The sequence below is a fragment of the Anser cygnoides genome, chromosome W, assembly GCF_040182565.1.
Source record: "Anser cygnoides isolate HZ-2024a breed goose chromosome W, Taihu_goose_T2T_genome, whole genome shotgun sequence".
In the NCBI taxonomy this organism is placed as follows: Eukaryota; Metazoa; Chordata; class Aves; order Anseriformes; family Anatidae; genus Anser; species Anser cygnoides.
In genome coordinates this window covers 4,866,547-4,894,483 of record NC_089911.1, presented here as the reverse complement: position 1 = coordinate 4,894,483, position 27,937 = coordinate 4,866,547, and the positions used below count along the sequence as shown (strand labels likewise).

Genomic DNA, 27,937 nt, shown 5'->3' with positions numbered 1-27,937 from the left:
GTGTTCTTAAGCTTTCATTTGTGCTTGCTGCTAATTTGTCTTTGTTTTTCTTATTAGGAGATTAAGAAAGGAATCGCAGTCTTCCAGTATTTCAAGTAAAGGGGTCTTCAACATACTTGATTTCTACTCTCCAAGGCACCCAAGTTTCAAGGCAGTGAAAAATAAGAAAAAACCATCATCCCAGGGTACCCAAGCACATAACCAGAGAACACAAGCTCCCCGTTTGAGCACTCAAAGCTCATCCAAGTACCTTCCTGGAGCAGCCAAGCAACTTCCTGGGGCACTCAAGCATCTCCCCAGAGAAAGCAAGCAGCTTTATGGATCACACAAAGCACTCAGCGGAGCACTCGTGTATCAGTCCAGGGCACCCCAGCACCTCCAGGGAAAAGAAGGCACCACCCTGGAGCACCCAAGCAGCTCCCTGCAGCACCTGACTCTCTCTCTGCCTGGACACACATAAGTATCTTCCTGGAGCACTCAATCGTTAAGAACCAGGCTCCTGCCCTGGAGCGCCCAAGCTCCTCCAGGGGAACACAAGCACCTCTTTGGGCACCTAAGCATATCCCCAGGAAAACCAAGCACCTCCTGATGTACTCAGACACCTCCCCAGGGGTGCTTAGAATCTTGCTGACTCACCAAGCATCTCCCTGGAACACCCAAGGTCCACACTGGAGAAACCAAGAATGGCTGTGGGGCCAACAAGCAACTCCATGGATGAGAGAATCAGAGAAATGTGGAGATGCTTGAGTTCCCTGGGAAATTGCTGCCTGCCTGAGTGAGATGACTGTGGCATACAGGGAATTGCTAGAGCCTGCGGCAACCAAGCACCTCCTCGGGGCACAAAAGCATTGCTCATAGCTATCCCAGCATCTCCATAGGGCATGCAAGAACATCCTTGGAGCTCCCAAGCACCTCCCTACAGCCATCGAGCACCTCCCAGGAGAAGACACACATCTCCCTGGGATGCCCAAGGATCTTCCTGGGTCACCCACAAACCTCCGTGGACTCCTGGAGCCCCTTGGTCTGGCACACCGCATGTCTCTGGGGCACTCAGGCATCTCTTTGGAGCAACAAAGCATATCCAAAGGGTAGACAAGCATCTTCCTTGAGGAGCCAAGGACCTCCCTGGGGTAGCCAGGCATTTCCACAGGGCACCCAATCATCTTCCCAAGGGAAACAAGCACCTCTCTTGAGGCAGCGAGCGTCTCTGCACAACATTCAGAAATCCCACTGCAGCAATCAAGTATCTCCCCAGGCGACAGAAGCATCTCCGTCAGGACATACAAGCACATTCCTGCAGAACCCAAACATCTCCCCAGAGCATCCACGCACCTTCCTGGAACACTCAAATAACTTTTTGGGACACGTAAGGATGTCACCGGGGGATCCTAAAATCTCCCACAGTGTCCCCAGCATGTTTCTGGACCACCCAAGGAACATTCTAAGGCACTTTGCGTGTCCCTGAAGGCCCCAGGAATCTCCCTGGACCACCCAAGCATTACTGCTGGGCACCCAAACATGAATATTTGCAGGACCCAAGCAGTCCACAGAAGCAGAAAAGCATTTCCAAGGGCACACAGGAATCTCCTATGGGCACAGAATGGCCTGGGGCACATAATCATCTCTCGGGAGCACCCAGGAATTTCCCTCCAGCAATGGAACGCCTCACTGGAGAAACCATACATCGCCCTGGGTCAGTCAAACATCTCCCTAGGTACACAAGCATCTCCCTGGGGAATCCAAGCACCTTCCTGGAGGACCCAAGGAGCTTCTCGGGGTATGCAAGCATTTCCCCATGGCCCCCAAGCACCGCAAGTGGCACCTAAGCACCTCCCTGGAGGCTGCCACCACGTGCCTCTGGGTCACAAGCTCCTCCCAGGAGCACTCAAATATCTCACAGGGACACGCAAGCATCTCCTGCATGTCACATACTCCAAGATACTCCTGCATCTGACTGGAGAATCCAACCGTCTCCCCAAGGCTCCAAAATACCACCTGGGGCACACAGGTATCTGACTGGAGATGGGAAGCACCTCCCTTGGAACCCCAGAGCTTCTGTGGGGTGCAGGAGCCCCTCCCTGGGTCATTCAAGTATGTCCACAGGGCACCCAAGCACGTAAGCATTTTCCTGGTGGACCCATGCATCTCCTATTAGCACTCAAGCATCTCACTATGGATGCACTGAAAAATTCTCCCACACCACAAAAACATCTCCTTGGAGAAGTTAGGATTCTACCTAAGGCACCGAATCATCTCCCTTGGGCACCCAAGTACATCCTTCAGGCATCTCTCCTGTTGCATCCCAACCCCTCTTTGCATTACCCAAAAGCATCTCCCCTTAGAAAAGAAGCATCTCCTTGGAGGACCCAAGCACCTCCCTGGGAAAGAGTAGCATCAACTGTGGGCACCCAGCTGTGTAAAAGGGGCACCCAAGAACATCCTTGTAGCACCCAAGCATCTCCCTAAGGCAAACCAGCACGGGACAGCCAAACACCTCGCTGGGGAACGCAATCACCTCCCTTGAAGACCAAGGATCTCCCTGGTGTACCCAAGCATTTTCCCAGGGCATGCTGGCATCTCCTCAGGGCATCCGAGCACCTTCCAGGAGCACAACATCTTCTCCTGGAGGCACACAAGAACGTGCCCAGAGCACCCAAGCATAGATTTGGAGCAAGAAAGCACAACACAGGGGCACCCAGGCATGTCTCTGGAGCACGCAAGCATCTCCTTTGTGCAATGTAGCATCTCCTCAAGGTACACAAGCACCTCCAGGGGCATCCAGACATCTTCCTGGGGACCATCAGCGGTCCACAAGCACCTCCCAGGGGGACACGAGCTTGTTTCCAGTAAACCAGTGCTTCTCTGAGGAAACATACATCTCCCCGAAGCACCCAAACATTGTTCTCTTTATTCCTGTCAATAACAAACTACAGCAGTGAGAATCAAAAGCAAACTAGAAACACCTTCCTCCCTTACGCACTCTTCTACCTCCTTCCCGCAAGCAGCACAGGAGAATGGGGAAGGGGGGCCCGGGCCTCCTGCTCCACTGTGGGCTGCTCTCCACAGGCAGCAGCTCCACTCCAGAGTCTGCTTCTCTGGGGCCTCTCCATGGACGGCAGCCTCCTTCAGGCCAGATCCACCTGCTCCTCCATGGGCTCCTCTGGCGGCGGGTCCTTTTTGGAGCCATCTGGGGATGGTTCTTGCTTGCCTTGCGGCATCTCCTGGGCTCTTCTCACACAAGCTGCCCCTGCAGAACCCCCCTATCAAAACCTTGCCACATAAGACATCCAGAAGGACACCAAGGGGACTGGTCTTGTAGTTCGAGTTTTATTCAGAGAGATCTTCCCCAGGGAAGCTCTGTGGCTCCCTGGCTGTTCAGGGCCAGCAGCGCAGTGCTGCCAGCCTAGCCCATCTTGATGCGGGTTGCTGCTGTACTTGACGTTGCAGGATCTCTATGGTCCCAGCTGCCAGGTGACGGATCGATGGATGGATGTCGTATTCCGAATGAATTTGGAGGTCTGCGACAGAAAGACACAGAGCAGAGATGAAACCCGTTGACCTACAGAGACCATCCAGCATCACTCTGGACCATGCCAACCCCATCATATACTTCTAGGGCCAGCAGGAACAGGTCAGACTAGCATGTCCCTTTGCCCCTGCAGCATCTCCTTGGAGCAGGTCAAGGCATGGAGCTGCAGACTGCAGGGGCTGTGCCCCCTGTCACTTGGTCCCAGTACCCCCAGCACTGCCCTCACTCACAGGTGATGATCATACGCAGCTTCTCTTTGTCTAGGTCCCCGGAGTGCAATGCAGCAAACGCTAGAAAAAGAGCACCAGTCAGATCCTGCTCCCCATTACAGCCCCTGGTATAGACGGGGCTGTGCCCTCCCCCCCTGCCCCCAGCACCCCTGCAAGCACGGTGCCCAAGGAGGAACCTGAGCAAGGCACACACCAGGCCCACCTGCATGGGCAGGGGGCTGAGGGAGGCACAGGGCTCCTGGGGCTACAATCAGGGGCTTCAGGGCCCACAGGGCTGCGCCTTGCTGCCAGGGCAGGGCCCAGACAGGGAAGTGGGGCCTGGGCTCACCGATGAATTTGACAGCCTCCTGTCGCAAGTTGGCCTGAGCATCCTCCAGGTATGGCAGGCATCCTTCCACCCTGCTGATCTTCTGCTTGAGCTGGAGAAAGCACAAGGGCGCGGGGCTCACATACCCTCCCCAGCCAGCCGGACCAGTCCCTCCTGCCAGCACCCCCCTCCCCCTTTCCCCCAGGCCATCCCCAGCTCCCAGCCAGGAGCTCTGTGGGGCCGAGGTTTGGAGAGAGTTAGGAGACCCTTCTGTCCCGCTGCCAAGGCCCAGATGAGCTAGGGTCTCCTCCAGCATCGGGGGAGGGGAGGGTCAAGGGGCCTGCAGAAGAGCCCCCCCGGGGCTCTGTGCTGGAGGGAAGGGAGCCACAATGCAGCTGCAAGTGGTGGGCTCTGGGCTGCAGCAGCCTGGGCATGTCGGGCAGGCTTGTCCATTTGGGGTTGGGGCTGGGCGGTTCTCCTTACCAAGTACTCCCAAATCCTCCAGATGTCCTCAGTCTGAGTCAGCTGCTCAAGCTGTTTCCACTTCAGGAACTTTGCACAGGCAAGTAGGACTACTGCAGAGGCCTGTGGAGAAGCAGAGGCAGGGAGGTGGCACCGCACACACATCTCTAAAGTGTCTGATTGCCTGCTGCCCTGCCCCCCCCCCCCCCATGCCCAGAATACCCCTCTGGTGTCAGCACACCCAGTGCCCACATCAACGGCCAGGTGTGAAATCTGTACCTTGGCCACGCTCTGAGTCTCGTCACTCATCCGGAACAACAGTGGAATAAGGGCCCTGCGCACGGTCGTTTTCATTGCTCCTTTTTTCCACCACACCACAGACTCCATCAGGTCTTTGAAGAGGAGCATGGAGCGCTCCCGCACCTCACTGGACACCTGCTAAGGAGGACAAAAGGAGGATTTCAGCAACTGCCAGCCTCCCCTGCCCGTGGGGAGCAAGGGCCGTAGGGTGGCTGATGTGAAGGGTGAAGCCTTGTATTGCGAACAAAGGAGCTGGAGGCCCACACAAGGCAAACTAACAGGTTTCCTGCACGGGGTGCCTGTACCGTAGAGTGTGCTCCAAGCCAGCCCACTTTTACTACTAGCTGCACCAGCCATGTCAAAGTACAGCTCACCCAAGGAAAGGGCTGAGGAGGATATATGGCTGGCCTTCGATAAGGCTTCTGGGGCACTCTGTCTCCTCAGCTTCTGCCTTTCTGCCTCAGCACAGGGAACTTTTGACTGTGCTGAGTTGTCAACCTGACAGGGAGAAGCCCTGTTGGACTGCAGAGCCCAGAAGACAGCCCACAAGTGCCCAGAGGAGCAGGAGAGAAGAAGGCCCTGCCCGAGTGCTGCCCACAGGCCTGGGCTGAAGGGCAACGCCATTGCGGAGTGCCCGTCTGCAGGGCTCAGTCACCCACAGCAGCCTTACGTTGTTAAAAAGAGGCAGGAGTCTCTCAGCCAGTGCCAGAGCGATGGGGCTGGCCTCCGTCTTCTCCAGATGACCGATCACGTTTTCAAAGACAGTCAGGGCCTTCTCAGTGATGTGTGTGTTGTCATACTGCAGAGTCTCCATGACTTCTGGCAGCAGGAGCTGCACTACCCTCACCTGTACAGAAAGACACCATTGCTTTTAGTGAAGAAAATGGCCACCTTAGCCAAGATGCTCTGGTTACAGAGCACCATCATCCTGCTCGCTTCCTGGCAGCTGCCATGGGAATCTCACCAACAACCTTCCGTCAGGCAATGGCCATGAGTGTGGTGATTAAGTAGCTGGGAGAGCAGGGCACGGGGAAGGGAGGTGATGAGAGCAAGGGCTCCGTTTCCCCCACCGAGTCGCCCCCTTTGCAAATGTCCCCCAGGGAAGCCATCTGGAAAGCTCCTGGGATCCTCCACAGGCAGACACCAGGCCCCACCACCACCATCACCCCACCTCCTGACTCCCAGCTAATGACAAGCCATGGCGGTGCCTCCTGTCCCAGCACCAGGCTGCCAACAGGGCTTTGCTTGGCAAAGTGCGACTCACCATCTCAGATCTCTCTGACAACATGACGAGGGCTCTGAGCACCAGCCAGAGAATCGGCAGGTTGTCAAGACTCAGAAGCAGCAGGAGCTTTTCTGTGTCACATAAATCCGCTAGTACACGTTCAGTTGGACACATCATCTGAAATGAACACAGCCGTGAGAGATGGGCAGAGCCTGCAGCATGCCCGTCACCCTGCAGCTCCTGGCTCCCCTGGCAGCTCAGGGCAGGGTGCAGGGGACACAAACCCTGGTGCCCGTCCAGGTGCCCGTCCTGGGGCAGCTGTGCCAGAAAACAGGGCCCTTCTGTGCCCTGTGCGTGGCACCACGCAGCACCTTTTCTTTGCCTGCTCCTCCTGCCCTCTGGCTGTCCGCAGCCTCTTGCTGCCATGCCTCTGAGGAGCAACAGACCAGCATGAACTGGCACAAAGCAGGCACTGGAAGCAGGTGGCTACAGGTGCTACTTGTGCCCGGTCTCACAGCCTGCCCAGACTGTGCAAAGACCATGGCTCCGCCCCAGCCCCAGCCGTTGCTGTGACAATACCCCTGGCCCTGCCACTGCCACAGGTTTCCAGTCTGAAGGGCAAGGTAGGGGGGTGCCGAAGATGGCGAAAAGTGAGCACTGCGTATAAAGGGGTAGGCTTCGTCTTCGTGCACAGGGACCCCATACGGTTGATGTAGGGGGGCTGGTGCTGGCCCTAAGGGGCTGTGTCTATGAGTCCTGGAAGAAGTGACAGTTTGGGGAAGATGGGGCGGGGAAAGGCCTGTGCCTCTTTCCTGGAGGAGAGCACACAGCCCTGAAGAGGAGCAAGGTGTGTCCTCTGGTTACTCACAGCCAAGTTAAGAAGGCTGGTGTGCTCTGTCTGGACGTGCAAAGACCAGCACACCCGTTCGTCCTGGAGAACGTTCTGTAGCTCTCGCAAGATCTTCCCTGAAGTCATTGGAAGGGAAAGCATCGCCTTCCAGATGTCCAGCGTAGTGCTGCAAGCCCAGAACACTCTGTTGGCAGGGCTGCCCCGCCCGCAGAGCTGTGACCCAGACAAGCCCCGCAGGTCCCAGGCTGTCCTGCAGCCCTGGCCCTGACCCACCCCGTGCTTAGGGAACTGTTGGGGCTGGTACCTGTCAAGTGACGGAAGGCTGGTCAGCACACTTCTGAGAGCTTCCCTGGGAAACTGGTTAGTCAGTGCCTTCAGTACTAAGAAGAAGCTCTGCCGGAGTAAAGATGTGCTGTTGCTCTTTTTTAGGTTTTCATGGAGGAATCTCAGAATCTTTTGCACCTGGAGGGGACACAGAAGAGAATGTAGCTGCCACTGGACTGCAGCCAGTTGCCCAGCTGCCGCTGAAATTGCTGCTGGGTGTGCGAGGCAGGATGTGAGCAAGGCTTGAAAGGGCTCAGGGGCAGGGCAATCCAGCCACGGGCTGCTTACTTCCATCAGCCAAGAGGCAGAGTCTCTCACGGCCACTTCCAGCATGAACTTGGCCCACTGGTTCTTCTTGTTATCGATGCAGCAGTCTCTCATGGTCTCAAGTGTCCTGAGGACGATGGCTGTCCTCTGAGGAGGCTGGAGGTATTTTCCAAATGGCTACGGAAGGAAGGAAGGAAGGAAGACATGACACATTGAGTCAGAGAGCAGCGCCTGGGGAGGGAAGATCAGGGGAAAGGAGGAAGAAAGACCCTCCCTTCAGGGCAGAGCTGTGCTGACAGCCCCCACCTGTGCCCAGCTTTGCCTCGCAGGCACCCCTGAGCTGCAGGCTGCTCTGGAACACAGGGAAGGGGAGATGGCCTGGCTGGAGGGTGCCTGCGTCCTTACCTCCTGATCAGAACAGCTAGAAATGAAACCAGTCAGCCTCCAGATCCTTTCCATGGCTCTCTCCTTTGCAAGTTTGTTCTGAGAGTTCGCAAAGCGTAGCAGCACCTGCAGGAAGCAAAGCTGCTGGTCTGCTCTGGGAGCTGACAACTGCTCCAGCAGAAGCAGCACTGCTGAACTCCTGGCTGGAGTCACAATGTTCATTAGGGATTCCCAGAGCTGGAGCAAAGCCCTCAGTGGGTCACTGAGCCATGGGGTCCCTTCACACAAATCCCAAGGCCAACCCTGTAGCCAGGCAAGTAGGCAGATGCCATCCCAGGGAAGCCCTAGCTCCTTCCCATTCCCGCCCCCAGAACACAGTTCCCTGTCCCCTCTCCATGAAGGCTGGCTTTTGGAGCAATGTCCTGGTTTCAGCTGGGATAGAGTTAATTTTCCTCCTGGTAGCTGGTGTGGTGCTGTGTTTTGCATTTAGGGTGAGAATAATGTTGGTAACACACTGATGTTTTAATTGTCGCAGAGCAGTGCTTACACCAGGCCAAGGACTTTTCAGCTTCTCGCTCTGTCCTGCCAGCGGGCAGGCTGGGGGTGCAGCGGGAGCTGGGAGGGGACAGACCCAGGACAGCTGACCCAAACTGGCCAAAGGGGGATTCCATGCCATCTGATGTCATGCTGAACAATTATATGGGGGGGCTGGCTGGGCTGGGGGGACCGGGTGCTCGGGGATAGGCTGGGCATCGGTCAGCAGGTGGTGAGCAATTGCATTGTGTATTATTAGTAGTACTATAATCATTATTATTATTATCTTCCTTTCTTTTCTGTCCTGATAAACTGGCTTTATCTCAACCCGCAGGCTTCATTTTTTCTGATTCTCTCCCTCATCCCAAAGAAGGCGTGGGGAGGGTGAGTGAACTGCTATGTGGTGCTGGGCTGCCGGCTGGGTTAAACCACAACAGGCAGAAATGGCCTGGGTTTATGCAGTGCCACAGTGATATGTCCTCCAGGAGGCCAGGAGAACAGAGTTTCGGGGCTGGGCTCCTGTGCAGGACGGGCAGGTCCCAGGAGAACTCTGCCCCATTCACACCTGGCAAGGAAAGCACGGGGCACCAGGAAAGCAGGGCGATGGCAGCTCCAGATGCTGCCAGTGCGGTGCACAAGGACAGGGCTCAAATTCTGCCACTGCTTTGCTGCAAGGAGAGCTCTGGGGGCAGAGGAGGCCCAGAAGTGCTGGGGGGAAGCTGTGCTGTGACACAGGAAGGACCTGTGGAGGGCAAGGGACGTTGACAGCAGCCAGGGGACACTGGGGCCCTAGAAGAGCTTGGTGGGCAGCCCCTGGCTCCCCTGAGTGTGCTGGGCACACTCCCGGCAGGCACTATGGTCTCTGTGCACGGCACAGGAGGCACTCTCCACTATTACACGTCACCTCCCTCTAGGGTGAGGAACAGCCACTGTGAAGCCCACACTGTGAAAATGACAAACCTGCAAGATCTTATGCAAATTCTCCTCGAAGCTGGAGGCAGGAGGGCTGATCAGCAACATCTGCAGCATGTTGTCCATACTTTTCAGGGTCTGCAAGAAGGACAAATTGTTGTGGTGGCAGGCTTTCAGTGGTCCTTCAAAGCTCTATGAGACTGTGCTGAACTCCCCCTTGTACTGGGTTTACATAGCAAGGTTTTGGGGGGCTGCAGGGTGGGCCTCTGTGAGTAGAATCCAGAAGCAGCCCCTTGTTAGATAAGGGCCTGTTTCAACCAGCTCCAAGGGGACCCCCTCGCTGCCCAGAGCCAGGCTAATATGCAATGTTGAAATGCCTCTGTGAGAGCATTCTTAAGACAGGGTGGATTAAATATATATATATACATATAGCTGCACAACAGCAGCTGGGAGAGCAAGGAGTGAGAAGCGGCCCTGCAGACACCAAGGTCAGAGCAGCAGGAGGGCAGGAGGTGCTCCAGGTGCAAGAACTGAAGTTCCCCACGGCCTGTGGAGAGGCCCCTGGTGGAGCAGGCTGTCCCCCTGCAGCCCATGGGACCCACACGGAGCAGATCTCCACACTGCAGCCCGTGGAGGAGCCCGCGGTGGAGCAGGTGGATGTGGCCTGGAGGAGGCTGCGGCCCACGGAGAGCCCCCGCAGGAGCAGGCCCCGGGCCGGAGCTGCAGCCCGTGGAGAGGAGCCCACGCAGGAGCAGTTGACGTGGGGGCATCTGCTACCTATGGGAGACATATGTTGGAACAGTTTGCTCCTGACAGATGGACCCCATGGTACGGACCCATGTTGGAGCAGTTTTTGAAGAGCTGCTGCCTGTGGGAAGCCCACACAGGATCACTTTGTGAAGGACGGCATCCCATGGGAGGGACCCCACACCGGAGCAGGGGCAGAGAGGGACCGTGAAGGAGCGGTGGAGACAAAGTGTTATAGACTGACTGCAACCCCCATTCCCCCGTTCCCCTGGAGGGGAGGACGTCAAATAGGGTGGATGGGGGAAGGTGTTTCCTTTTTTTTTTTTTGAGTTACTCACTGCTCTAGCTTGTTAGAAATAGGTAATAAATGTTACTAATCTCCCTGCTCTGAGCCTGTTTTGCCCTTGATGATAGTTGTTGAGGGATCTCCCTGTCCTTAGCTCAACCCTTGAGCCCTTTCCATCATATTTTCTCCACCTTTCCCTTTGGGGAGGGAAAGTGAGAGAGCAGTTGTGGTGGAACTCAGATGTCCTGCAGGGCAAAACCACCACATCCCTTACTGCCAAGGAAGGACAGCTGCAGCTCTGTGCGCTGCCCACGGGAGGCCTCAGGGCAGAAAAGGTGCTGTGTGCAGACCAGGCCTCAAGCATTGGATACAGCCAGGCAGATGGAAAGGGTGAGAGGGACGTGATGGGGTGAAGCAAGGCTGAGACCCTGCCCAGCAAGGATCTTCAGTCATCTGTAAATACAGGCAAGCCAGGAGGTAGCTCAAAGAGATATGGGCGCTCCTGTTGCTCACCCAGCACATACCATACTGTAGAGGCGAATGTTGAGTTCCTCTTCCGGAGGAAGGAAGAAGATGCTCTTGAAGGATGCAAGTAACAGAAACGTCATTTCATCCTCCACCGCCATCTCCACTGTGCTGCAAAGAGAGAGACACTGGTGCTGGCAGCAGTGCCTCCACGACAAAGGGAGGTGGACACAGACCTCCCATAGGCAGAACTCCAAGGGAGGGCTGGGGAGCCCTGCTGGGATCAGTGTCCTTCTCCATGAGGCTGGCCTGGGCCAGAGGACGGTCCTGACACCTCCCAGCAGAAAGCTTCAGTGCTCCCTTTGTCCTCTGGACAAGCCCCGAGCAGGGGAGAGCAGAGGCCCTGCCTGGATGGTGAATGCCTCCTTGCCAGGGTCAGATCTGCCAGGACCATGCCCTAGGGATATGCCAGCTGAGCCAAGGACAGGGCACGTACCTCAAGGCAGAGACAGCAAGCATGGCTTGCTGCCGCACTGCTGTGAACAGCTTGTCCTTGGGCTCCTCGTCCAGCAGCACCTGCAGAGCACAACCGGGATAGGACCTGGCAGCCGCTGATACTCAGCACCAGCAGAGCCAGCACTGCTGGGCAGGACCAGAGGAGCCCTGGTGGCCCCAGCCCAGCACCGGCACCCAGAGTGCCCCCTGCACCTTCCAACACTGAGGTCCCAGCAGCATCCACAGTCTCACTGGGAGCAGCTTGGCGTCCATGCATTTGGCCCCCAGTCACCCCTGCCCAATGCCCAGGGAGCCTCGCTCCCTTCCCCAGCCCGCCAGACGTCCCCTCACCTGGATGTTCTCCGCCAGCTTATTTCTGCTGCAGAAGATGTCCAGGCCCTCTAACAAGCCCTTCTGTTGGGCGGTTGTGCACACAGTGATGACGTTGCTCAGGAACTTCATCTTCTGCACCTCATCCTGGCAGCCACAGAGATACCAAGAGGGAGCGTGAGAGGGGGAGCCACAGCCAGCAGGACCGCAGCATTGCGGGGTGCGGAGCTGTGCGGGACGCCTGGAGGGCAGCAGCTCTGCCCAGCCAGCAGCCCTCCAGCAGCCTGGCAGCAGAGCCGGGGCACGGCCAGGACATGCAGGCACAGCCGCCATGGAAAGGGCTGCTCTTACCCTTTCCGGGTTTCTGACGTAGGCCTCGATGAAGTCCACAGCTTCCTCTTCCTCTTCATACACAGGTAGCCAGATAGCGTCTAAGACAGAAGGAGAGCGAGCATTGCTGTAGAGAGGGGCTTAAGGATGAAGCAAGGGAAGGGGGCCCTGGCTTCAAGCAGGGGGCGCGGCTGGCCCCAGCCCTGCCCACCCCAGCGCAGACCCTCGCTCACCAGGCTGCAGCGGCTCCACCTCGCACACCTCGATGGGCTCCATTAGAGAGCTGCTCTCCTGGGAGCTCTCATCCTCTTCCCAGGCCACCCTGGGGCGGCTTGGGGGTCTCTGCTCCATTGAGTGATGAGGGGTGAGGGTCAGGAGGGGGCAGGCTCGGGACTGCCACGGGCAGTGGGGAAAGACGTGGGCTGCACTCGGGGGCTCCTCGCCAGTCCCACTCGCTCCTGCCCTGTCCCCTCGCTGTCCTGACGGACAGTGCGGGGCCACTGTGCCAGCACCAGCTATTGCCAGGTGACACCGGCCTGTGTCACAGAGGGCCTCTCTGTGACCTCACGCCCCCACTCGGTGGGGCAGCACTGCTGGGGCACAGCAAGAGCAACAACAGTGCAGACAGAATGGCCAGGAAGGGCTCAAGATCACTGCGCAGCCACTGTCACCTGTGGCTTCCTGACTCCTGCATCCACCAGCTCCTGCCTGTTTGCGTAGTTTGCACAGCCATTTCCAGCCAGGTTGTCTTGGTTTCAGCTAGGATAGACTTAATTTTCTGTTTTAGACCAGCCTAAGATCAGCTTGACAGCTGATCTCTGCGCGATTTACCAGCTGCCCCGGTAACTAAAGTTTAGCAGCAAGGAAGACTTCTGGCCTTCATCAAAAGACCAACAGAGTACGCTGGACGACCACCCGAGGACTCCAGCGCACATGCAAATAGGGGCGGGAACCTATGTTAATGATTCTTCCGCTACCTAATGAATATGCAAGAGACTTACGGGGGAACTGAAATGAATATGTATATATCCTATCAGTATAAGCACCCTGGTAGTAAGCCTTGGTGCACAAGCTAGGTGGAACGATCCCCCTTGCACCCAGCGCTGCAATAAACATACCTGCTTTATAACTCTCCTTGAGTTGTAAAGTTTCTTTTCCGTGTGTCAGAACACAGTGAGGAAGACTACCGATGACCACCAGAGACCCCCAAAACACCACCAGTGGAAACAAATGTGCATGCGCCAGAGACATTTTCAAATTTTAATGAGTTATGGGAAATAGTATGGATATGTTAACTATTTCTTAGCAAGCTGATGAATATGCATGTTTTTATTGTATATAACCCTCGTAGCTTGAAAAAGTCAGCACGCACACTGGGTGGAGTGATCCCCTGTGCATCTGGCGCCGCAATTACAGAATGCCTGGTTTCTAAAATTCCAAACTGATTACTAGAGAGTTTCTTTGACTGACTTTTACAGTAACACCATACTTACAAAACCATATCTCAGAAACTATTAATAATTACACTTTTACCTTTTCTCCTCAAGGAGCCAATGGGGGGGCTGGGAGGGGGTATAAGGGAGGAATACTTTTCCTCCCTCTTCACTCTGCCTTTCTCCTTCACTTTCCCTTCTACTTGAAGAGCTAGTTACGATGGCTCTTCAAAACTTTGACAATCCTTGGGATGTTCAGACCAGCGTGTTCTTATTCTTATGTCTCCTGAATGCACTTTGTGTTTTGTTTAAAATTAAACAACTGCTTAAGAATGCCATCCAGAGATCTGTCCTGAGGCAGGATAGTTATGAGTGGCACGCATGGTGGGAGGATAAGGGCAGGCTTCTAGAGCAGCGGGCACCTCCAGTGCTTTGGAAATTCACCCCTGAACAAGTGCAAAATTCTAAAATGCTGGCAGAATGCTTGAAAAATGTGTGGCATCACCCTGGCACTTCCAAAGAGACAAAAAACACTGCAACGTGCTGGGGCTTGGCCTGTGCTCATTGGGCCACAGTCAATGCCACTCCATCCCCTGTTACAGTCCTTGTGGCCATTGCAACCCCTGTTACAGTCCCTGTGGCCACTGCAACCCCTGTGACGGGCCCTGTGGCCACTACATTCGCTGTGACAGACCCTGCAGCCACTCTAACCCCTGCAATGGGCCCTGCAACCGTTGCAACTGCTGTGACGGCATCCCTGCCCTTTTCAAGGCAGTGGTCTCTTTCTCCCATCTGCCGGCATCCCTCTGCCTTGCCCTTCAGACTGGAAACCTGTGGCAATGGCTGGGGCAGGGGCAGAGCCATGGTCTCTGCACAGGCTGAGCGGTCTGCAAGGCTGGGGACAAGTACACCGACTGGTACCTAATCCTGATACTCTTCTGGCGATTATATCTTGACCAAAATGTGAAATGGCTGGAGGCCTTGACAATAGCTTTGCTGAGAACTAGAATAGCCCCTAGAGCTAAAGAGAAAGTTAGTCCGTTTTAATTATTGTATGGTAAACCATACGTTGTGAATGAATTGGTGATAGAAGGGAGACAAATGCATGTAAGGGGAGAAAACTGGGTTAGTCAATATCTGCTCTGTCTCCTGTATTATTGTCTCTCCTCAGGTATATACAGGAACGATTACTGGTTCCATTAGACATCCCTGTGGTGGTTGTTGATTATAACTTTGAGCTGCATAGATGCTTTATATACCCCAAAGTGGGACAGAAATGAACATTTGGAAGAACCTGGCTGAGAAAAAGGACTGGAGCAGTCCCTGGCAAATGGTGGGGCTGTGTTTCCACAGGCTTAATTTTTTCTGATTCTCTTCCTCATCCCAGAGAAGGAGGGGCTCAGGGGAGCGAACGGCTGTGTGGTGCTGAGCTGCCGGGCCGGCCTAAACCTCAACAGGGCTCAAATTCTCCCACTGCTTTGGAGCAAGGAGAGCTCTGGGGGCAGAGGAGGCCCAGAAGTGCTGGGGGGAAGCTGTGCTGTGACACAGGAAGGACCTGTGGAGGGCAAGGGACGTTGACAGCAGCCAGGGGACACTGGGGCCCTAGAAGAGCTTGGTGGGCAGGCCCTGGCTCCCCTGAGTGTGCTGGGCACACGCCCGGCAGGCACTATGGTCTCTGTGCATGGCACAGGGGGCACTCTCCACTACACCGTGTCACCTCCCTCCGGAATGAGGAACTCTGCTACTTTTCCCAGAGGCTGGAGGCAGGAGGGCTGATCTGCAACATCTGCAGCATGCTGTCTGTATTGTGCAGGGCCTGCTTGAAGGACAAGAAGTTGTGGCAGGATTTCAGTGGTCACACACCCCTCCAAGAGAGCGTTCTGAATTCCCCCTTACTGCCAAGAAAGGACAGCCACAGCTCCGTGCGCTACCCAGGGGAGGCCACGGGGCAGAAAAGCTGCTGTGTGCAGACCAGCCCTCAAGCACTGGATGCATCCAGGCTGATGGCAAGGGATGAGAGGGAAGGGAAGGCCAAGACCCTGCCCTGCAAGGATCTTCACTCGTCTGTAAATAGAAGAAAGCCAGGAGGCAGCCACCCCTGTTTCCACCCCTGGGGCAGTTGATTCCGGGTGTACCAGATGCTCCTCCAAGGGAAAGCAAACTGTGGCCTGCACTCTGCTGCCAAAGGGGTGGAGAAAAACAATATCTATTGTGGCATACCACTTGGCTGCCTTTGATTCCAGTTCATATTGAAGTTCGAGCGTGTCGAGCATTGCAGCGCTTGACTTGATTTGGGCCTCAGTAGTCCACTGTAGGTCTCCACTCGCCATTAGACTTTTGCAGTGGTCATATGGGACTGTTAAAGAGTGAGTCTTGCTGGTCACTCCTTGGCTCTCCAGTTGACAAATCAGCTTATGGATGGAAGTCAGGTCTCTGTCTAGTGCAATATCACTGCCGGTGCACTGTTGGGGTTGTGATCAGCACCTGCTGATCATGTTAAACAAAACTTTGTGTTTTGCTTAAAATTAAACAACTACTTTAAGAATGCCATCCAGAGATCAGTCCTGAGGCAGGATAGATATGAGTGGCAGGGAGTGGCCCTGCAGCAACTCCAACCCCTGTGACAGGCCCTGCAGCCATTCCAGCCCCTGTGACAGGCTCTGCAGCCACTCCTACCCTCTCCAGATGCCTTGGAGACAGAGGGCATTAAAACTTGTCTGCGTTGCTTGGTCTCTCAGAGGACCCTTCTGTTGTGGGGTTGCTGAGTGTATGGGAACAGGCATCCGTCTGCTTGCCTGTGGTCTCTGTGTGGTATATAAAATCTATTTGGCTCCTAGTGCTTTGGCGATCCCCTGGACTACTTCCACGAAGAAGTGTGGTCTGACTGTTGGGTTCCAACGGTACACAGAAGAAGACGTCTTCTGTATATCTGTAGAACCAATGCTGAAGAAAATGAATCTTCATCAGATATAGTCGCCAGAAGAGTATCAGGATTAGGTACCAGTCGGTGTATGTCTTTGGTTATTTTATTTATGGCCCACAGGTCCTGCACAAACCTGTATTCTCTAGTGCTTGGTTTCTTCACCGGTGGAATAGGGGCATTAAAGCTGGACTGGCATGCACAAATGAATCCATGTGATAGAAACTTGTCTATCAACAGCTCTTCTCCTTTTCTTGCTGCAAAACTAATTTGATATTGGGGTACCCATAAAGCCATTGCTCCAGATTTAACTCAACCTGGACTGGGGACACATTTTTTTGCTCTCCCAGGTTGTTTTCCTGCCCTGGAAAATTGAGTTACTACATTTAAAACCTATTCAGGTACCTACTGGTGTGCTCCCAGCTCTAGCAGCAGGCAAATTTGGGCTTTCCAAGCATTTTCAGGTGAAATCTTAACTTTTATCTTGTCTGTATAAAAACTCACTTGGACATTTAATTTGTCTCTTCCCAGCAAAGGGAGAGGTCACTCAGGCATACATAGAAACTGGTGTACTAGCATTCTTCCCCCGCTTTTACAGTCCATTGGCTGCAGGAGTGGTCTTAGGGCCTGTTGCCCTCCTGCACAAACAATCGGGATTTTTGCCTCAAGCAAAGGTTCTTTACAGTTGTCACTACTGAATGGGTTGTGCCACTGTCTAAAAGGAAATCAGTTGTGTCTCCCCCAGTCTTAACAGGAACCAGGGTTTAGAGACTGGAATTTCATTCCCTGGTCTCCATCATTCTGAGTCTAAATCTTCCAACATAATCAAATTATGCTCCTCACCTCCTCTTTTCACCTTCTTTTTCTTTCCCCGTGGACACTTGTGTGGAGACTTCAGTAAAGCTTTTGACACTATTTCTGACAGCATTCTCCACTTCTCCAGCCTGTCCAGGTCGATTCCGTCATCTGTGTCATTGATAAAAATGTTGAAGAGCACTGGACCCAAGACCGACCCCTGAGAGACACCACTTGTGACAGGCCTCCACCCAGACATAGAACCATTGACCACAACCCTTTGGCTGCGACCAGCCAACCAATTCTTTATCCACCTAACAGTCCATCCTTCAAACCCATACCTCTCCAATTTAGGGAGAAGAATGTGGTGAGAGACCAAATCAAAGGCTTTGCTCAAGTCCAGGTAGATGATATCCATCGCCCTTCCTTTGTCCACCATTGCCGTCACACCATCCTAGGCCACCAGATTGGTTAGGCAAGATCTGCCTTTGGTGAATAAAAAATAAATAAAACTGTTGCTGTATCATATTATACTGCAAAGCTCATGATCCCTATAGTTCAGAGGGAGTTTGGGAAATTAACCTGAGGAACCAAAGCAAACATTCAGATGAGAAATGTCAGCAGCTATTCACAATGCTGCATGTGGTGTCATTTTCTGAACACACACACTCAAGTCAAGCTTCAAAATCAGGCAGCTTAAGTACAGTCAGAGAGCAAGTGAGCATATTAAACAATCCCAACACTACACTCCATCACCGTGTTTCAAACTGGGATTTTCAACATTCAATTAAGAGGGTCTAATAATTTCTGGAAATTTGGTTGAAATTCATGTTGTGGAGAAACAGCACAAGAGGACCAATATGCAAAATCTTTGAACAACTCTAACGCAGCTATATGGTTGTGCAATATCCATACATGAACAGGCTGCAAAGCTGGTGGACTGGGAAGATTGCATGCAGGAAGTGAGTCCCAGCAGTTACCTCCCACCAGCTAGGCCACACCTACTGAGCACATACTTCAAGTCCATCCTAAATTCAAAGTACTGTTTCTAAGTTGATGTATTACACTTTGCAGTTGGGGCAGGTCTATAGGAGGTGTGTCCGAGAGTGTACAGTTCTAAAAAACACAGCTTCACCTGCCTCCAGTGTCTGCTAAAAATGCATGAAATGCTAAACAATTCTGGTAGAATGGATAAAATGGTGTGCTGAGATTTAGTATTTTCCTTGGAAGGGAAAAAAAAAAAAAAAGTCTTATTGAACTCATGCAACTAAAAGATTTAAAATAAGAACGGCAACTTTGCTACCTTGGTGCAACTTACTGAAAGCTTACTACATGCTTTGCACAGTAAGCACAAAGCAGCAACTAGAGTAAATAATTCTAATAAGATTTGCAGTGATGTGTGATTGTCTGCACAATCTACTTTAGGTGTACAAAGATTAATTCATTCACTTTACTATGAGCACTTAAGAGGGAAGCATATATTGAAAAAGAAAGACACTCTGTAGTCAATGGAGGGAGAAACAATTTGAGGGGGTGACTTATACTGGTTCTTTAGGATGGGAGTAATTGCATTTGCATTTGCATTTGCAATTTGCAATTTGCATTTGCAATTTGCATTTGCAATTGCAAATAAGTTGTGCCACACCACTGAATCATGAACTTCTATAGAAAAAAATTGACAAAAATATGCAAATCTAAAAACAAAGGAAATTTTATTCAGCTCTCTCACAGAAGATCTATATTTTTTTGAGAACATTAGGAGAATCTGAGCCCTGTCCTTGTGCACCGCATTTTTTTGAGAACATTAGGAATATGCAGCACAAATGCTGTATTCGAAATGCTCAGACTGTACAAACACCAGAAATCAAAATACTTCAATTGCAATTTATCTTTCCCAATAGAGTGGTAAAGATGAGCTGAATAGTCACTAACCTAAGAGTTTGAAACCAAGAATACAAAAACTTTTATACAATGTACTTTATAGCAAATCAAATACTACTGCTTTAAGGACTGTACTTATAGTGGCTATTTTTCCCCCGAGGCTACAGAACATTCAAAAATTTAACCTCTTCCGGAATGTAAGCAGCATGAAATAACACTGAAAAATCTCTGGTCTGGCTCTGAGCATATATTGCAAACTGAATGAAGAGAATCCTAGGGAATATTGATAACAAATCTTCTAAATGAAATTTTAAGATCCTCACACAATTCTATTATTAGTCGTGTAAATCTCTATGATTTTTAAAGAGCTTAAGAATGATTCTTCAAAACCCCTTTAATTGCTGGTGAAGTTCATTGGTTTCTTTTCCCCGACATCCTATGGCTCTGCCCACTGTAGGGTCATGAGAGCATGGCGGCCAACGTGGAAGCTCATAGTGCCAACAGGTGATCTGCCCCACGACGTGAGAAACTAGTGCTTTTCCCATGAATATGAACTGAAAATAACTGCAATGGTGGCATCGTACTATCAGCATGGTAGCTTACGTATGAGCCTAATGCTCATTAAGGTGTTAATTCTCTAACACCTACTTAGTGCAAAGTCAGAATTTCTTCATGGGGACTGTAAGGCTGCCTTAATACTTCACATGAGCAAAGGCTTATTTCTGATAATGGGTAAAAGGACATCTCCTAGTGCAAGATGAACAATGAGGATCATGCTTTCCATGTCAAAAGCCAAAAACATTTTCAAAAGCAGTGTTTGCTAAGGAAAAAAAAATAATGAAAAAAAAAGTTTATGGATTCTTTGCTGTTTGTTTATCCATCAACTAAAGTCCTGTTTGAAGTGTGGCAGTTCATAAACATTTATCTGCGTTCCCACAGAGCTGAAGGTTTATGTCCTCATGAAATAGAATTATTTAAGTACACAGATCTTTACCGCAAATATTTAAACAAGTGAAATATACGGATTTTTTTTCTTTTTAAATGGCTCTAAAGAGAATAATATGCATAAATAGTCATGATTTGTTTTTCACTCAGGGGAGATAATGAAGCTCAGGCCTCTCTTTAGATTTCGGTTGAATGCATGTCATGATATGATCACGACTCAGCCCGCAATCAGCTTGGGTCTTTTGATCCCAGTAAGATGCAAAACCCTTGAGCATGCATTAACTTATCCCATTTTCCTTGGCTCCTAAAAAATAGCATCAACTGCAAGACGATATTAAAATTTATGGAGCCATTTTCTGGGCCTGCGTGCAAGAGCAGCCCTGAGAGGAGCTGAGCACAAGGGAGGGCCCCGAGCCAGCCTCACCCAGCCAGGGGCGTGAGGTCACAGAGAGGCCCTTTGTGACACAGGCCGGTGTCACCTGGCAATAGCTGGTGCTGGCACAGTGGCCCCGCACTGTCCGTCAGGACAGCGAGGGGACAGGGCAGGAGCGAGTGGGACTGGCGAGGAGCCCCCGAGTGCAGCCCACGTCTTTCCCCACTGCCCGTGGCAGTCCCGAGCCTGCCCCCTCCTGACCCTCACCCCTCATCACTCAATGGAGCAGAGACCCCCAAGCCGCCCCAGGGTGGCCTGGGAAGAGGATGAGAGCTCCCAGGAGAGCAGCTCTCTAATGGAGCCCATCGAGGTGTGCGAGGTGGAGCCGCTGCAGCCTGGTGAGCGAGGGTCTGCGCTGGGGTGGGCAGGGCTGGGGCCAGCCGCGCCCCCTGCTTGAAGCCAGGGCCCCCTTCCCTTGCTTCATCCTTAAGCCCCTCTCTACAGCAATGCTCGCTCTCCTTCTGTCTTAGACGCTATCTGGCTACCTGTGTATGAAGAGGAAGAGGAAGCTGTGGACTTCATCGAGGCCTACGTCAGAAACCCGGAAAGGGTAAGAGCAGCCCTTTCCATGGCGGCTGTGCCTGCATGTCCTGGCCGTGCCCCGGCTCTGCTGCCAGGCTGCTGGAGGGCTGCTGGCTGGGCAGAGCTGCTGCCCTCCAGGCGTCCCGCACAGCTCCGCACCCCGCAATGCTGCGGTCCTGCTGGCTGTGGCTCCCCCCCTCACGCTCCCTCTTGGTATCTCTGTGGCTGCCAGGATGAGGTGCAGAAGATGAAGTTCCTGAGGAACATCATCACTGTGTGCACAACCGCCCAAGAGAAGGGCTTGTTAGAGGGCCTGGACATCTTCTGCAGCAGAAATAAGCTGGCGGAGAACATCCAGGTGAGGGGACGTCTGGCGGGCTGGGGAAGGGAGCGAGGCTCCCTGGGCATTGGGCAGGGGTGATTGGGAGCAAACATACATGGACACCAAGCTTCCCCCAGTGGGATCTCGGGTGCTGCTGGGACCTCAGCATTGCGAGGTGCAGGGGGGCACTCTTGGCGGGGGATACCGGGACTCTGCCAACCCTGCCGACAGTGCTGGCTCTGCTGGCGCTGTGTGCCTGTGGCTGCCAGGTCCCATCCAATTTGTGCTCTCCAGGCGCTGTTGGAAGAGAAGCCTGTGGATTACCTGTGCACAGACGTGTGGCAGGAAGCCTTGCTTGCTACTGCCGCCTTGAGGTACGTGCCCAACCCCGTCCCTGGCTCGGCTAGCACAACCCCAGGGCATGAGCCAGGTGGCCCTGACCCTGGCAAGCATACATCCTCCATCCGGGCAGGCCTTTGCTCTTCCATGCTCGGGACTTGTCCAGAGGGCAGAGGGAGCCTTGCAGCTTCCTGACTCGTCTCAGCCTTTGCCCCAAAGCAGGAGGTGTCAGGACTGTCCTCTGGCCCAGGCCAGCCTTGCGGAAGAGGATGCATCCCCCAGCAGGGCTCCTCATCCCTCCTGTGAAGTCCTGCCCATGGGAGGATGTGGCGTAATGACGACACGGACACCAGGGTTCTTTAAGGGATCAATAACTTCTTTACTGAGGGCATAACTTCCACTCCCTTAGTGAGGCCAGGCTCCCTTCTTATACCGTTCGCTCTACAGCAGTACTTTTCTAATAATTATTCATTGATCAACAACTTTGTCTTAATGGCTGGAGAACAGGCAGTCCGAGCCAGCAAGGCATCTCCCTTCTTTGTTCCTTCTAAACTCTTTACATTCCTCATGGCCTCATTGTTAAGAGTCCAATGTTATCACCAACCATGGGGCTTGTCAACCCCCATGGCCACGCTTCCACTGGAGGACTGTGTCTATCTCCCGTTGTCATCGAGGCACCGTTCCCACCAACAATGTCTCTCTCTCTGCAGCAATGTGGAGACGGCACTGGAGGGTGAAATGTTGTCTCTCGTTGCTGCATGCATTAGCAGAGTCTTCTTTCTTCTGAGAAATGAGGATCTGGACACTCAGATCACGGTGATGGTATGTGCTGCTGAGCCACAAGAGCCCCCATCCCCTGCACTGCGCGCAGTTTCCTCCTGCTTAGAAACAACTGAAGATCCCTGATGAGGCAGGTCTTGGACTGCTTCCCTCCACCCCTTCCCTCTCACCCTTGCCACAACACTTTGTCCTTCTTGCAGATCCTGGAAAATCTGGACATCATGCTGAAATCATTGCTGATCAGCTCTCCTGGCTCCAGCGTCTGGGAAAAGTTTCAGAGTATCTTGGAGGTCTGCAATTTGCACAGCATCAGCCTTACAGTGGCTGTTCCTCACCCTAGAGGGAGGTGACACGTTATAGCAGAGAGTGCCCCCTGTGCCGTGCACAGAGACCATAGTGCCTGCCGGGAGTGTGCCCAGCACGCTCAGGGGAGCCAGGGGCTGCCCACCAAGCTCTTCTAGGGCCCCAGTGTCCCCTGGCTGCTGTCAACGTCCCTTGCCCTCCACAGGTCCTTCCTGTGTCACAGCACAGCTTCCCCCCAGCACTTCTGGGCCTCCTCTGCCCCCAGAGCTCTCCTTGCAGCAAAGCAGTGGCAGAATTTGAGCCCTGTCCTTGTGCACCGCACTGGCAGCACCTGGAGCTGCCATCGCCCTGCTTTCCTGGTGCCCCGTGCTTTCCTTGCCAAGTGTGAATGGGGCTTTGCTCCAGCTCTGAGGAATTCCATGGTGGACAGTGCGAGTCCAGGCAGTTCTGCTGGAGCAGTTGTCAGCTCCCAGAGCAGACCAGCAGCTTTTCTTCCCGCAGGTGCTGCTGTATTTCACCACCTCTTCGAGCATAGTTGTGCAGGCAAACGCCACGGAAAGGATCTGGAAGCTGGTTGGTTTCCTGCACAGCTGTTTCTGTGAAGAGGTAAGGAGCCAGGCACCCACCAGCCAGGCCATCTCCCTTTCCCTTCTCACAGATTCCTGCGAGGCAAACCTGGGCCCAGCACAGGTGGGGGCCATCAGCACGGCTCTGCCCTGAAGGGAAGGGAGGGTCTTTGCTCCTCCTTTCCCCTGACTCAATGTGTCATGTCTTCCTTCCTTCCTTCCTTTCTTCCTTTCTTCCTTCCTTCCTTCCTTTCTTCCTTTCTTCCTTCCTTCCTTCCTTCTGTAGCCATTTGGAAAATACATCCAGCCTTCTCAGAGGACAGCCATCGTCCTCAGGACTCTTGAGATGATGAGAAACTACAGCATGTATGATGATGAGTATGGTTATGCCGAATTCATTCTAGACATAGCCATTCAAGACCCTGCCTCCTGGCTGATGGATGTAAGTAGCCTGTGGCTGGATTGCCCTGCCCTTGAGCCCTTTCATCCCTCGCTCGTATCCTGCCCCGCATTCCCAGCTCTTGGGCAGCAGTTTCAGTGGCCCCTGGGTAAGTGGCAGCTACATTCTCTCCTGTGTCTCCTCCAGGTGCCAAATATCCTGAGGTTCATCCATGAAAGCCTGAGCAATTGCACAACTGCAGAACACCTGAAACTCTTCTCAGTACTTTGCATACTGGCCAACGAGTTTCCTAGGGAACTGCTCATAAGCATCTTGACAGACCTTCCAACACTTGACAGGTACCAGCTCCGAGAGTCCTGGGGGCTTGTTCCATACTGGGAGAGGGTTCCAGAGACTCTCTGGCTGCCAGAGCCAAGGAAAGCTGCACGACATCCCTGAGATGTGGGCCCCTCCATCGCACGGTGCTCGCCAGCCCTGTTGGGGCAGCCAGGGCCTCAGCATCCAGACCGGACCAAGGCAGCCCAGAGAGCCCGTCACGCTCCCTCCTGCCCCTCCTGCTTGCCCAGCCTGGTCCCCCAGGGCTCCCTAAGCACATGGTGGGGAGGTCCAGGGCTGCAGGACAGCCTGGGGCCTGCGGGGTTGGTCTGGGTCACGGCGCTGTGACCAGGGCAGCCCTGCCAACAGCGTGTTCTGGGCTTGCAGCACTACTCTGGACATCTGGAAGGCGACGCTTTCCCTGCCAATGAATTCAGAGGAGATCTTGCAAGAGCTACAGAATGTTCTCCGGGACAAACGGGTGTGCAGCTTCTTTGAAGTCAACACCGTGGACTTAAGCACCGTTCACTTGGCTGTGAGTAACCAGACAACACACCTTGTTCCCCTTTGGGGCTATGCGTGCTCCTCCAGGAAAACAGGCACAGTCCTCTCCACATCCCATCTTCCCCAAACTGTCACCTCTTCCGGGGTTTATGGACACAGCCCGTTAGGGCCAGCACCAGCCCCCCTCCACCAGCCATGCGGGGTCCGTGTGCTCAGACATGAAGCCTGCCCCTTTCCTGGCAGTGCTCTCTTTACCCCGGCTCCTGGCAATGGCTGGGGCAGAGTCAGGACAATGGCTGGGGCTGGGGCAGAGCCATGGCCTCTGCACGGGCTGAGCAAGCTGTGAGGCCAGGGACTAGTGGCACCTGTAGCCACCTGCTTCCAGCGCCTGCTTTGTGCCAGCTCACGCTGGTCACGGAGCCAGGAGCTGCAGGGTGCGGGGTATGCTGCAGGCTCTGCCCATCTCTCACGGCTGTGTTCGTTTCAGATGATGCGCCCCAAGGATCAGGCACTAGTGGAATTATGTGACCCAGAAAGGCTCCAGGTGTGTCTGAGGCTTCAAAGCCTGCCGATGCTCTCTCTGGCGCTCAGAGCCCTCACCATGTTGTCAGAGAGACCTAAGATGGTGAGTGGGACATTGCCAAGTGAAGCCCTGTTGGCAGCCTGGTGCTGGGGCAGGAGGCACCGCCATGGCTTGGCTTGGCTGGGAGGCAGGAGGTGGGGTGGGTCGTGGTGTGGCGGGTTGTGGTGGGGTGGGGTTGTGGCTGCCTGTGGAGCTTTCCAGAAGCTTTCCCGATGGGTTCCCTGGGAGCAGGTGGCAAAGAGGGTGACTCAGCAGGGGATACAGCATCTTTGCTCTCCTGAAGACCCTTCCCTGTGCCCTGCTGTCCCCACAACACCATCAGTGCTAGCAGGAAACAGGGCAGCAGTCTGGTGCTGCGTAATCAGAGTATTTTGGCCAGGGTGGCCATTCACCTCTTGACTAAAAGCAAATGGTGTCGTTCTGTACAGGGAAGAAAATTGTTGGTCCTGCTGCCGGACGTGATGAATACACTGCTGTATGACAACAGGCACATCACTGAGAAGGCCCTGACTGTCTTCGAAAACGTGATCGGTCATCTGGAGAAGAGGGAGGCCAGCCCCATCGCTCTGGCACTGGCTGAGAGACTCCTGCCTCTTTTTAACAACGTAAGGCTGCTGTGGGTGACTGAGCCCTGCAGACGGGCACTCCGCAATGGCGTTGCCCTTCAGCCCAGGCCTGTGGGCAGCACTCGGGCAGGGCCTTCTTCTCTCCTGCTCCTCTGGGCACTTGTGGGCTGTCTTCTGGGCTCTGCAGTCCAACAGGGCTTCTCCCCGTCGAGTTGAGAGCTCTGGGCAGCCAAAGGCTTCTGTTCTGGGGGCAGGAAGATGGAGGCTGAGCAGTCTGAGCATGCCCCAGAGGCATTATCCAGGGCCAGCTACGTCTCCTCTTCAGCCCATTCCCAGGAGAGCTCTGCTTTGACATGGCTTGTGCGGCTGGTAGTAAAAGTGGGTCGGCTGGGACTGCACTCTGAGGCACAGGCACCCCATGCAGGAAACCTGTTGCTTTGCCTCATGTGGGCCTCCAGCTCCTTTGTTCCGAATACGAGGCTTCACCCTTCACATCAGCCACCCTACGGCCCTTGCTCCCCATGGGCAGGGGGAGGCTGGCAGTTGCTGAAATCCTCCTTTTGTCCTTCCTAACAGGAGTCCAGTGAGGTGCAAGAGCGCTCCATTCTTCTCTTCAAAGACTTGATGGAGTGTGTGGTGTGGTGGAAAAAAGGAGAAATGAAGAAGACCGTGCGCAGGGCCCTTATTCCACTGTTGTTCCGGATGAGTGATGAGACTGAGAGCGTGGCCAAGGTACAGATTTTGGATGTGAACATTGATGTGGGCAGTGGGCGATCTGACACCGCAGGGGTGGTCTGGGCATCAGGGGCCAAGGCAACAGGCAATTAAAGATGCCTGGAATGTGTGTCTGTGGTGCCACCTCCCTGCCTCTGCTTCTCCACAGGCGTCAGCAGTAGTCCTACTTGCTTGTACAATGTTCCTGAAGTGGAAACAGCTTGAGCACCTGGCTCAGAACGAAGACATCACTAGGATTAGGGAGTACTTGGTAAGGAGAACCGCCCAGCCCCAGGCCCCAAATGGACAAGCCTGCCCGATGTGCCCAGGCTGTGGGCTGTGCAGCTGTGCGTGGCCTGCGCTGCTCCAGCCCAGAGTCCACCGCCTGCTGCTGCCCTGTGGCTCCCTTCCCTCCAGCACAGAGCCCCAAGGGCTCTTCTGCAGGCCCCCCTGCCTTCCCCACCCCCAGGATGCGGAGGAGAGCCTAGCCCATCTGGGCCTTGGCAGCGGGACAGAAGGGTCTCCTAACTCTCTCCAAACCTCAGCCCCACAGAGCTCCTGGCTGGGAGCTGGGGATGGCCTGGGGGAAAGGGGGAGGGGGGTGCTGGCAGGAGGGACTGGTCCGGCTGGCTGGGGAGGGTATGTGAGCCCCGCGCCCTTGTGCTTTCTCCAGCTCAAGCAGAAGAGCAGCAGGGTGGACGAATACCTGCAGCAGAGCCTGCCATACCTGGAGGATGCTCAGGCCAACTTGCGACAGGAGGCTGTCAAATTCATCGGTGAGTCCAGGCCCCGCTTCCCTCTCTGGGCCCTGTCCTGGCAGCAAGGCGCAGCCCTGTGGGCCCTGAAGCCCCTGATTGTAGCCCCAGGAGCCCTGTGCCTCCCTCAGCCCCCTGCCCATGCAGGTGGGCCTGGTGTGTGCCTTGCTCAAGCCCCCCCTTAGGCTCCATCCTTGGCGGGGAGCTGGAGGGAACGCAGCCAGGCTGGCTGGACATGGGGCTGTGCTGGGAAGCAGGCTCTGACCGTAACACTGTGCCTAGGGCTTGCTGTCTACCATGCTGGCATCCAGAGTGAGGAGAAGCTGAATGAGCTCATCCAAGGTGAGTGCGGGCGGTGCTGGGGGTGCTGCGCCCAGTGGAGAGGGGGCAGAGCCCACGCAGTGTGCAGCCATGCCTTGCCCTGCTCCAGGGAAATGCTGCAGTGGCAGAGGGATGTGGGGGGACATGTGGGATGCTCCTGAGCAGCAGCTTCCAGCTGATCCCTTTATCCCACTTGCTCCCCGTGGCCAGGGAAGGAGACAGGTGGGGCTGGCATGGTCTGGAGGCATGCCGGGGGGGTCTCTGAAGGTCGGTGGGTTTCATCTCTGCTCTGTTTCTTTCTGTTGCAGCCCTCCAACTTGTCACGAAGGATGTCGATTCATCACTCTGTGTTCTGGCAGCTCAGACCATCCTATGCCTGAGAAGTCGAATTAAGAGGCCAATACCTCTATGGGTTCAGCTTGCAGAACTTTTCTGCTGGCCCTGCATAGCCAGGGCATACGGCTCTGTTTGATTAAAGCTGGAACAGCAAATCCAGTCTCGTTGTGTCCTTTACATGGGCAGCAGCCTGAGTGCCGTTCCTGGCCTCTGCCACTGTGGGCTAT

At 54.2% G+C, this 27,937-nt stretch overlaps 3 protein-coding genes across 16 annotated transcripts in view; 2 read left to right on the top strand and 1 right to left on the bottom strand.

Moving 5' to 3' along the window:
- The window catches only part of LOC136788831 (ATPase family AAA domain-containing protein 2-like), a 30,950-nt gene extending 22,211 nt beyond the window's left edge, over positions 1-8,739 (top strand). For all 4 annotated transcript variants that reach the window (XM_066987537.1, XM_066987539.1, XM_066987536.1 and 1 more), the window contains one exon: positions 58-8,739. The gene's annotated coding sequence lies outside the window, so the exon portion shown is untranslated. The remainder of the gene's footprint in view (positions 1-57) is intronic.
- LOC125181520 (uncharacterized) lies at positions 3,307-12,370 on the bottom strand. Of its 7 annotated transcripts, none has more exons than XM_066987511.1 (16): positions 12,211-12,370; positions 11,669-12,078; positions 11,319-11,398; positions 10,882-10,993; positions 9,373-9,462; positions 7,900-8,004; positions 7,516-7,671; positions 7,208-7,365; positions 6,922-7,069; positions 6,093-6,230; positions 5,499-5,675; positions 4,808-4,966; positions 4,550-4,651; positions 4,088-4,178; positions 3,760-3,819; positions 3,307-3,518 (listed from the first exon to the last, which is right to left on the bottom strand). In XM_066987511.1, exons 1-16 carry the CDS (start codon positions 12,326-12,328, stop codon positions 3,376-3,378), a joined length of 2,247 nt encoding a protein of 748 aa, XP_066843612.1. In that variant the 5' UTR covers positions 12,329-12,370; the 3' UTR covers positions 3,307-3,375. The 7 variants fall into 7 exon arrangements, with proteins under 7 accessions (XP_066843612.1, XP_066843613.1, XP_066843609.1 ...); XM_066987512.1 differs by having other exon boundaries at positions 6,922-7,365; positions 11,669-11,794; positions 11,999-12,078; positions 12,211-12,369; XM_066987508.1 differs by having other exon boundaries at positions 6,922-7,365.
- A 5,657-nt stretch (positions 12,371-18,027) lies between these two features.
- Positions 18,028-27,851, top strand: LOC136788829 (uncharacterized). Of its 5 annotated transcripts, XM_066987520.1 has the most exons (17): positions 18,028-20,722; positions 20,855-20,934; positions 21,139-21,264; positions 21,523-21,602; positions 22,278-22,389; positions 22,548-22,637; positions 23,152-23,256; positions 23,503-23,658; positions 23,803-23,954; positions 24,319-24,466; positions 24,923-25,060; positions 25,447-25,623; positions 26,161-26,316; positions 26,468-26,569; positions 26,972-27,074; positions 27,336-27,395; positions 27,683-27,851. In XM_066987520.1, the coding sequence occupies exons 1-17, from the start codon at positions 20,605-20,607 to the stop codon at positions 27,844-27,846; spliced, it is 2,067 nt and encodes a 688-aa protein (XP_066843621.1). In that variant the 5' UTR covers positions 18,028-20,604; the 3' UTR covers positions 27,847-27,851. The 5 variants fall into 5 exon arrangements, with proteins under 5 accessions (XP_066843621.1, XP_066843617.1, XP_066843619.1 ...); XM_066987516.1 differs by having other exon boundaries at positions 20,855-21,264; XM_066987518.1 differs by lacking the exon at positions 23,503-23,658 and having other exon boundaries at positions 20,855-21,264.
- The last annotated feature ends 86 nt before the right edge of the window (positions 27,852-27,937 follow it).